The sequence below is a fragment of the Penaeus monodon genome, chromosome 11 (assembly GCF_015228065.2).
Source record: "Penaeus monodon isolate SGIC_2016 chromosome 11, NSTDA_Pmon_1, whole genome shotgun sequence".
Lineage (NCBI taxonomy): Eukaryota > Metazoa > Arthropoda > Malacostraca > Decapoda > Penaeidae > Penaeus > Penaeus monodon.
The window spans coordinates 12,663,761-12,673,760 of NC_051396.1; the positions used below are offsets into that span (position 1 = coordinate 12,663,761).

Sequence of the window (10,000 nt, forward strand, 5' to 3'; positions counted from 1 at the left end):
ATATTTTTTTTTAAAAATTATAGATAAATAAATAATATATTTTTTTATTTTAAAAAAAAATATATATTAAAAAATAATATTTAAAATATATTTTTAAATTATAAAAAAATTTTTTCAAAAAAAAAATTTTTTTTTAAAATTAAAAAAAAATTTATAAATATTTATATAAAAATATTATTTTTAATTTAATATATTATAAAATTTAAAAAAATTAAATATTATTTTAAATATATATAATATATAAAAATTAAAATATATAATTTAATATAATATATTATTTAAATTAAATAAAATATATATAAATTTTTATATAAATATATATATTTAAAAAAAATTTATATTATATTATATTTATATATATCATATATATATATATATAAAATATATATATATATATATAAATTTATATATATATAATATTATTATATATATATATATATATATATATAGTTATATATATATAATATTATATATATATATATATATTATATATTATATATATTATATATGTATTATACTATATATTAATATTATATTATATATATATATTAATATATTTATATTTATATAATATATATATATATATATATATAGATTATATATAGTATTAGATTATATATATATTTTATATATTATATATATATATATTATTATATAATATATATATTTTATATATATATATATATATTATATATATATAATATTTCATACTGCATATTATAGGAATTCTGTTGCAGCTGTTTCTATATCCGTTTAAGTAATACCCTCTGTTTTTGTATAGATTTGAATAGCTACTGCACTCTGTGGGAAAATCCCTTGGAATTTCCATAGAACCCGGTGATGATTTGGCCAGTGATTGCCAAGTAAAGGCAAGAATGGTTGTTAGTACTTTGATAGTAAGTGATACTTAATACTGTTTAGTTTTAGATTTCTCTACATAGTGGACCTTCAGTGGTAACTCCAGTCTCTTCATTCTGTGTGTATATATATATAAATATATATGTATGTATGGTGTCTCATATTTATGGTAATGTCTATTTGTGGCTTGTATTATTACAGTCTTGATAGCCATGCACATATGAGTGATGGCAGGGATAGAAAAGTTTAGTGTGTATACATAGTCATTACCAGTTGCTGTCCAGCAGTGCTCTCTCTTTATTGGGAGCAGATGCCTTGCTAAAAGTTGGGTTTCTTTGAAGGGATTTTGATTGATGCTTTAATCATTATTTTTATATGTTGTGGAGACCAAATACAATCTCAAACCAACAGTAGCGTTTCATTGTCAGTTTGTGCATGGTATGTGTTTGATTGCTACACTGTATAATATGCATGGCTTCCCCAAACTTCTGGGGACATCACTACAAAGCACTTGCAAAGGAGGTACTCAGACGCCTGGCAGCAGCAAGTCTCGAATGACATGCACAGGTAATGTATTTACTTTAGTAGTTGATCTGTACACACAATATTAGGTTAGACATTAACCATCCAGATGTTTATTTAACTGTTCCTGTTTAATTTGACTAAACTGATACAGTTAATAGCTTCACTTTTTAACAGAAATTATGAAAATGATTAGTACTTTATCCAGTCTCGGGAAGGAAAAACCAGAAACTCGACTCAAACTCAAGAGTACAGCAGTTTGCCAGTTCTCGTTTAAGAATGCGATGAAGTAGTATTAAAGGCAGCAAAATTCACAGAAAGTTTGAAAAGTACAAAACATTTGTAAACTTTAGTATTAAGTGTCAGATAATTAGAATAAACTGGAAAGATAGGGCATTAGCATACTTTAAAGTCTAGGATGAGTTGCCAGATTTTTCTTTCCTGAAACTGGATGCAGTTTAATTGAATATATTTGTAACAGATGAAGTTAAATTATGAAAAATATTGATATCTTATACGAAAGGCATCCATAGAAAGATGGTATCTACACTGATAAGTGTGAATAGCTACAGTATTTTTTTTTATATTATTATTATTATTATTATTATTATTATTATTAATTAATAATTATTATTATTGATTACATACGTATATGGCTAAGGGAAAAAATTACTTTACTTTGAGTGGTGGGAATATATCTTTTTCAAGTATATTGGACTGGTAGTAATATATTATACAAATATAAGTTCAGATTCAAGTGTAAAAAAAAATACCATTCAAAGGTAAAATCTATAAAAGGTATAAATTTGAACTCATAACCTCTGAAAGCAGGAGGAGCTATTATTGCTCATTGCTCCTCCTCTGCATTTGCTTCAATGAGCTCTGTTCAAGGTGAAGTTTAGTATGTGATGATCAGTATATATTTTTTGTTTGGATTACATAGGATGTTCCCACTGTGATAATAAAGGTTTTAAAAATTATACATATATTTTTTATACAAAATATAAACATGTGATTATGAATATTTAGAATAGGGGGAGCAAAAAACTGTAGTTTCAGATTTTTTATAGTATGCAGCTAAATCATCTTTTAATCCCCTAATAATGTGATTGTTATGAAGGTGTAAATGGTTCATCAGTATTATTCATCTCTCATAATTTCCTGTAGCTAGTCTTATCATGAAAAGGATTTTGTTTAGATGGCAAGACAGATTTTGTAGATTTCACAATACTTCTTTCCTTTATAGATTACCTATTAGATCCATATCTATTAGAAACAAGACTGGGATACTAATAATGTACTGATGTCGCAGAGGACTAGTGTAGATTTTTGTGACATCAAAGAATTTTTAACAATGATTTTGTGCCATGAAAAAAAAGGGGGGGTTGGGGACCAAATAACTTAGTAGTAAATCAGACTGGATATACCTTGTGTGTTCACTGTTCTCCTTAACTGAGTTCCAGCAGTCGACCTGCGCCCTCAGCCCCCCCCACAGGAGCAGCAACAGGACCAGGAAGGCAGTGGGTGTATATGCTAGGATGCGGCCTTCATGCTCTAGTCTCTCCACGTGTCCTCACACTTCTATCCTCCCCCCAAGCAAGACTACCACAGCATCCCATGTTGATATTGTTGTTTCTCTGATGCATTTGCTGTAGGTCGTATTATGGATATTATTATTATTATTATTATTATTATTATTATTATTATTTTATCATTTTTTTATTTTGCTAAGTGCATTATGTTCATTAATATTTATTTATATATACATTTATATATATGTATGTAATATATTTATATGTAATATATATATATGTATGTAATATATTTATATGTAATATATATATATATGTGTATGTGTATGTGTATGTATATATAATATAACTTTTTCTTTTTCTTTTTTCCTTCCTTATAGATTACACAAGACCAAGTCAGTAATTTGAGTAGTTTTCCTTTCAAGACTGTTGTCTGTTTTCATCATTATCCAATGTGGTATTTGTTGCCTAACTTTTGGTGCTACTTTTTTTCTTTTTTCTTTTTTTTCTTTTTTCCTTCTTCATTATTACTCTCATCTTCGGACTCAATTTCCCAGCTGATATTCAATAGCTGCCTTAAAAATGACCCTTTAATGTTTAGAGGGTTCTGTTTTAAGGTATCTGTTATATACTTTGTTGCATTTTTTTCTTCACATTGGGTGCTATGTGTTATTGTAAAAGAAATGAGATATTTCTTTCTGGTCCATTGCATTTTGGTATGAAATATATGTTTAAAAAAATGCTAATGTATATACTGTTCTTTTTCATACACTTCTTTGACTTGTAGGTCTGTGTAGATTCTACCCCCCCCCTTCCCAATATTTTCTTTATTTGAATTGTTAATTAAAAAAAAAATCTTTTTGGTGGCATAGTTTATCTTGAGTTACAGTTTTGAAAGTCAAATTAAGTGAACTTGTTACTTTTTCTTTGTATATTTAACCCCTCCAGGAAGCACTCTTTGGTCACAACTGATGCTAACAGAAGAAGGGCCATGACATGTAATGACAAATGTGTTAAAAGTGGCTAATAGTTAAGGTTGGTGTCTGCAGTGACTGCCTCCAAAATCTTGCAGCAGGAACACCAAGAGCAGTACCTTCAGGAATCCAGCCTGTTGCTTGCATGTACCAAGAGCTGTTCTTTGTACCATTGAGAGCTGAGAATTGTCAAAGACAGTTCATCGTGGCAGGTTCTATGTGGAGAAATATGGAAAAAGGAAAAACAGAAGAGCAATCATTGGACTCCTGACTGACCAACACTATAAATAACTTTTCTTTTGTCTTTAACTTTTATTTATACTTTGATTTACTTAATTTGAAAATAAAACTTCCTCAAAAAAAGAATGCATACTCTACCTATTTTACGATAAAAAAAAAAAAAAATGTTGGCAGTTATCATCATCTCAATATTATTGCAGTTATTATTATGTGCATTATCTTTTGTTTAAACATTTATCTTTCTTATTGATAAAAGTGAGAGGCAGCCCCTTCACAGCACGGGAGAAACTGGAGCATAATTGATATACTGTAAGGATTTGGGGCTTTGAAGGAGCCTCATGACAGACGCTTGCTCCTCTAAGGGAAGCAAATCTATTTAAATTCCACAAACTTACTTTATTCTTAGGTTTTCATAAATTTCTACATTTTTGCAAATTTTGACTAAGGCTGAAACACACCAGATGACTAACAGAAAATTGTGATTTCAGTAATATATTAAGCTTTAATGTTCTATTTATGGGCTATTGCACTCTCCTAGATTCCATAACTAAGTAGTAACTTTCATTCCTGTACAAAAACTTGCATATATCTATCTATGTGCCTAGGATTTGTTCATCTTGGAATTGGCTCAATTGTACATTCTGTAAGAGAGGCATAACCTAAACATGTTTTATTACCTCCAGAGTTGTTTAATTGACAGGCTTTGAGGACAAAGACCTGTAGTGTCAAGAAACAGTGTAATTGTTTTATAAGAAATTGATGTTGCTGTTGGTTGTGTGGACACTTAAATCAGAAACTCACTAATGATAACAACACTTGTGAAGTGCTCAATTCTCATTATTGTTTTACTGTGACAATTGTTCCAGCAGCAACATGACAACCTGTGATTGCTTTGGATAGCACTCATAATTTTTACCAGTATGCCAGAGAGGTTCAGGGGCTGACCTTCCACGGCAAAAAGTTTAATCAGTTTGCTGTCACCATTGCAGAGCTGAGGTGGCTTTTTTGAACAACTCTTGGTAAATTGTTAGCAGTGATGAGTGTTACCTTGTTTGTGTGTATGTGCTCCCACAACTTTTGTTGGGGGTACTGAGGGACAGTGAATGATTCATTATGATTGGCTGTTGTCTTCCTGTTATGACCAAACATCTCCCTCACGCCTCAAACATTGGACTGTGGAAATAGAGTAGAAAGCACTTGGCTTCAGCATTTTCAATAGCAGAGCTTCTAGGTGTTAGCACATACATTCCCAAATGTTGTAGAAAATCAATACACTTGCATTGTGTGAAGAATACTGCTTATTCATGATCATAAAACTCTTACTTAGAATATTAACTAGGTTACTTTTAAAAGTAGGACATGACCACTACTTAATAAACATTGCTCGCTTCTTGGAAGTATACATTAAAATATTTAATATATCTTGATATATGTAGATAACCAAGCAGATAAAAGGTTGTATCTTGAATTAAGGGTCCAGATAGATTATATAAGGGTATTTCACCAAGAATGGACTCCTCAGGAAGAATTGAAATCACTTTAAGCAGAAGAGCTAAAAGGCACTCAGCACACACATCTTGCCCATTGGTGGGTTAGAAAAAATATATATATCTGTATACAATGATCAATTCTCTGATGGATCCTCTTTTTGACGAAATATTCTCAAAAGTGGCTTTAACCGGTTCAACCTTCTATTTATTTGCAATAGTATTAGTAATGTGTTGCTAGCTACCCATTTCTGGTAACCTTTCTCCAAAGTACATTTGATTCTGTGGATTGTCAGAGCCCTGAAGCTGCATAAGTGCTTTCAAATAGATGTACCTGTAACAAGGTAGGCAATACAAACCTGTTAGGGTTTTGGAAAATTTTTACAGTTGATTTGGGATTATGGACTTATGGGATACTCACTTGCATTTTATGTACCTATCTCCATCAAAACTGAGCTGTTATATCATCTCTCAGCTGTTGGTAATCTGCTTATTGCCAGGTGTGTAGTTCTGAATATAAGTAAAGATGTTTTTCAAGAGAGAGGTTTCTTTCTTTTATGACACAATGCCCATAAATTTTGTTCCTTGCACATGGTTCTTGAAAAGAAAATAGAGAATAAAAATAAAATACATGGAAAATGAAAAGGAGATTCAAATTGTGCAGCTTTACATGCCATAAATAAGGAAGTTATAGCCAATGAACCCAGCATCACCTCCAAATTATATATCGTCAAAAGTGCTAAGTGAATCATAGCTTCACTGGACAGTGTTACAGTGCATTTCAGTTTGCTGAAGGCTTTAGAATTTATGCAAAGGAAACCATAATGCTTGTTCTTGACTATCTAAAACAAGATGTATTTTTTCCAAACAAAGGTAATGCCCCAGAGATTTCTTTCTCAAGATAGCCTAATAGTCTGCAATATCATTAATGATTTGATTCAGATTGGATCATGACAACTAATTAAAAAATGTTAACAGAAGGTATATCAGCTTCTATCACACCATAGCACACTTTCGTTTACTTTCACTGTTCATAGAAAATTACATATGTAATATTTTAGGGATAAGTTTACACCAAAATTATTTTCCCATGGAGATTTCAAGAATTTACATCTCCATTTTACAAATTAATGTGTTTGGAATAGCACTGGGAAGTTCTTAATTTGAAGGAAGCCTGTTCTTTGAAATGAATACATGGATATTGGATAAAATAGACCAACAGTAATTTTCCAAAAAAGTTGAAAAGCTGGTAAAATTCAAGTTTTTGCTAAATATTGTTGATTAGTTTGGGTTTTCATTTATATTGTTCATGAATATTTTCAGCAATGTATTGGTAGGTTTATAGGGGAAAAAATAGCTCTATCAATTAGCTTAACATTTATTTACCTAATGGTAATGTGAACCCATGCACTTGCCTGCATATTGAGATTATTATTCCTTTGCCTTTTTCATTCTGTATATTTTTTCCTTCTTTCCACTTTTGGTTTTAAGTTGACATTCCATGAGAGAATCTGCACATTAGAAATTATAGGGCATATTTTGCACTGCCGTCAAAGTGTTTTATATTGTTATTTTTAGAAGAAATGAATGAGTGTGATAGTATGTGTACATACACATGTAGAGATAAGTAGACACCTATTTATCTTGGAAAATGGCAGCATAACTGGATATTTGTGATTATGAAGATGTAAAAAAAAAAAAAAATAGAAATGCTATTACTTCAGTACAGTTCATTTCAGCATTTACTGAGAGAACTGCATATAAATATGATTAAGTTCTATCGGGATGTAAAGACGTCCAGTTATGTCTGATTTGCTCAGTGCTAAGTCAATGGCCTTGCAACTTAATACTAGAGGAAAAGGAAATAAGATGCTAGACTTTTTTTTATTAATTCATTTTTTTCAGTTACCCATCATACAGTTACTGATATATATTAGAAGATATGTATGGTAATGATATGTGACAATCAGTGATCATAGATATGCGGAAATCAGCCGTTTTGACAGCACAGTACTAATTGAACACCCCTAAAAGTATGCGTTATATAAAACGGGAAAATAAACAGATAGTGTGAGGTTGAGTTTAGTGTGAAGAATTTTTGTTCAACATTTTTGCCTAAACTGTGGGGAATTAAGAGCATGACATTTAGGTATGAAGTAACGAAAACTATGAAGGAAGTAACTTGTAATTGTAAAAAGGAAATGTAATACTTGGGAATCTTCAAGGAAATCTTTACACTTACTAACTTTTTAAATCAAAAATACTTAGTATATACCCAAAGCTCATGTTGATACAATTCAGTTTCATATCAGACTTGAACGAGTATTATACAAAGTACGAGGAACTAGAAATGTAAATATGAAAAGTTTTTTTTTCAGAAAAAAAGAATATTTAGCACATCGCAAAATGCTGCTCCTCCCCCATCCCCGTCGATATTACAGTTAAAGTTACTTTCTTTTTGCAACACCCTGTTTGTGACATTGCAGAATAAATTGTGAGATTATGTTGCTTTGACTTTCTTTATCCTAAATTATGATTAATCAGTGAAGTGCATAATGAATGTTAACAGCACCAGGACCAAAATACGGGGATTTGCTTTGGGAGTAGAAAATATAGTGTGCGTGCGTGCGCGCGCGCGCGAGTCTGTACTACACAAGGCCTGTACACACGGGCGGCCATGGTCGCCGACCACGAATACAGATGACGTTACGGGTGAACGAACTACTCGGTAAACAACTAGTTTCCTCTTGTTCTCGACTGTGACGTTATCTTCACAGTTGTCCGCCTGGGCCTCAAAAGATTACATAACTTAGTGGTAGTGCGCCAACCCCTACCAGATAATGCAGCTGTGATTATCAGCAAGCTGGAATCAAAATAGAGATAGAAAGGAACTGGCTGCCATACTGCAACATTCTGCTGCTTAGGAGTGCATGTTTCTCTAAGGATATGTCCCCTACATCCACTTGGACATGGAAACCAAAGTGAACTTTCTAACGATAGTACGGGTGTGTCTACAGTTGTATGCGCTTCAGAAACTAAAAGCTAAAGAAAAAAAAGAAGACGGCTAAAGATAGAGGATATAAATTCTCTATTGAGTATGAACAGATCAAAGAGATGAAACCAAATGATAAATAAAATGTTTAGACAAGACGAATGGTAAGAGTTGTCTAGTATAGAAGACCAGTGTGTTTAGAGGATTTGAACTTCTAGAGCGAATGGTCTGTGGTAAACGGAAAGAGGGATAGATGGAAGGGTTGGGGAGAGGCCTGGCACCTTTTAACATATTCAAAAAGGGCAGTACATAGAAATACATGGAGAAAGTTGAGAGGCGACACGATTCGAGGGTTCATGTCCGGCAACCTTTGCAACTTTTTTCAAGTGTTTGCAGTGTTGGAAGATGGGGTAAGGTTACCCCCCCCCCCCCCATCCTTTGCTCGTTGTTGCCGTGGGGGCCTATGTAGGGATCACCCCTTCCTTGGACCTCAGGCCTCGCCTCAACTAATTTTGCAGGGTCTTTTCTTCGCCCTCTTTCCTTTTCCTTCTCTTCCTCATCCACCTTCTGTCCACGTATCTAAATCATTAACTCATATTTACCCATTTCGCCACAATTCGTTACCATGGCGCTGTATGACCTTTGTCTGGTACTTCTGTTTGTTTTGACCATTGGCCGTTCTGGAAATCCCCAAACATTGCCATACTGAACCAAAATGCTTTCTAACCTAGGGACTTCGCCCCGAAGCCCCACCCTATCGCTGTTTTGTATACGCCGGTAATGACCTTAGATGTTGACGCGACAGAAAATGTTCAATAAATAATAATAATAATAAAAAAAATCATTAGCTGTTGGATCTTACTAATTAAGGATAGGATTTTACGTTAACTTGGGCAGAGCAGCTTTATTTCGGTTCAGTCCTGTAGGTGCCAAGGTGAATATTTGGAGGCGTAAACCGTTGAAGGAGCGAAATATAATAAGAGTCTTATTTAGGCCATTCTTCTAATAAGGGGGGTGAGTACCCAACTATAGGGACACTAGTATAGGACATCTAGTGGAACAAAATGAAACAATTCAAATATTTACACCACACTTGGTGAGAACATTTTCTAATTGTTTCCTTTCCTTGCACACTTTCTGTCCTAAACCTAAGTGTAATGTTTGTGAATATTCTCCCAGCAAGATGCCAGATTTATAACCAGTTCATTTGATACTTATTGAGCAATTACCGGTTTCTTGTAGTAAGTCGCAAAAACAAACACTCCAGCAATCAGCAAGTTTCATGACTTGGTTATCTGGTTTCTTCAGGATATCTTGAGTCCATCTAGATGAAGTTGATCTGCTAACAGCTTTACGCGTCTTAAAAGGATATATATATATATATATATATATATA

General features: G+C 32.5%; 1 protein-coding gene across 2 annotated transcripts in view; it reads left to right on the plus strand.

Moving 5' to 3' along the window:
- LOC119578760 (ras-related protein Rab6-like) overlaps positions 1-8,120 on the plus strand; it is a 70,675-nt gene extending 62,555 nt beyond the window's left edge. The window contains exon 8 of one of the 2 annotated variants that reach the window (XM_037926377.1): positions 2,847-3,112. In XM_037926377.1, coding sequence (XP_037782305.1) covers positions 2,847-2,917 — 71 coding nt within the window. In that variant the 3' untranslated portion in view covers positions 2,918-3,112. Of the gene's footprint in view, positions 1-2,843 lie in introns of both variants that reach the window. The other variant, XM_037926376.1, reaches the window with a different exon arrangement.
- Positions 8,121-10,000: the final 1,880 nt, after the last annotated feature.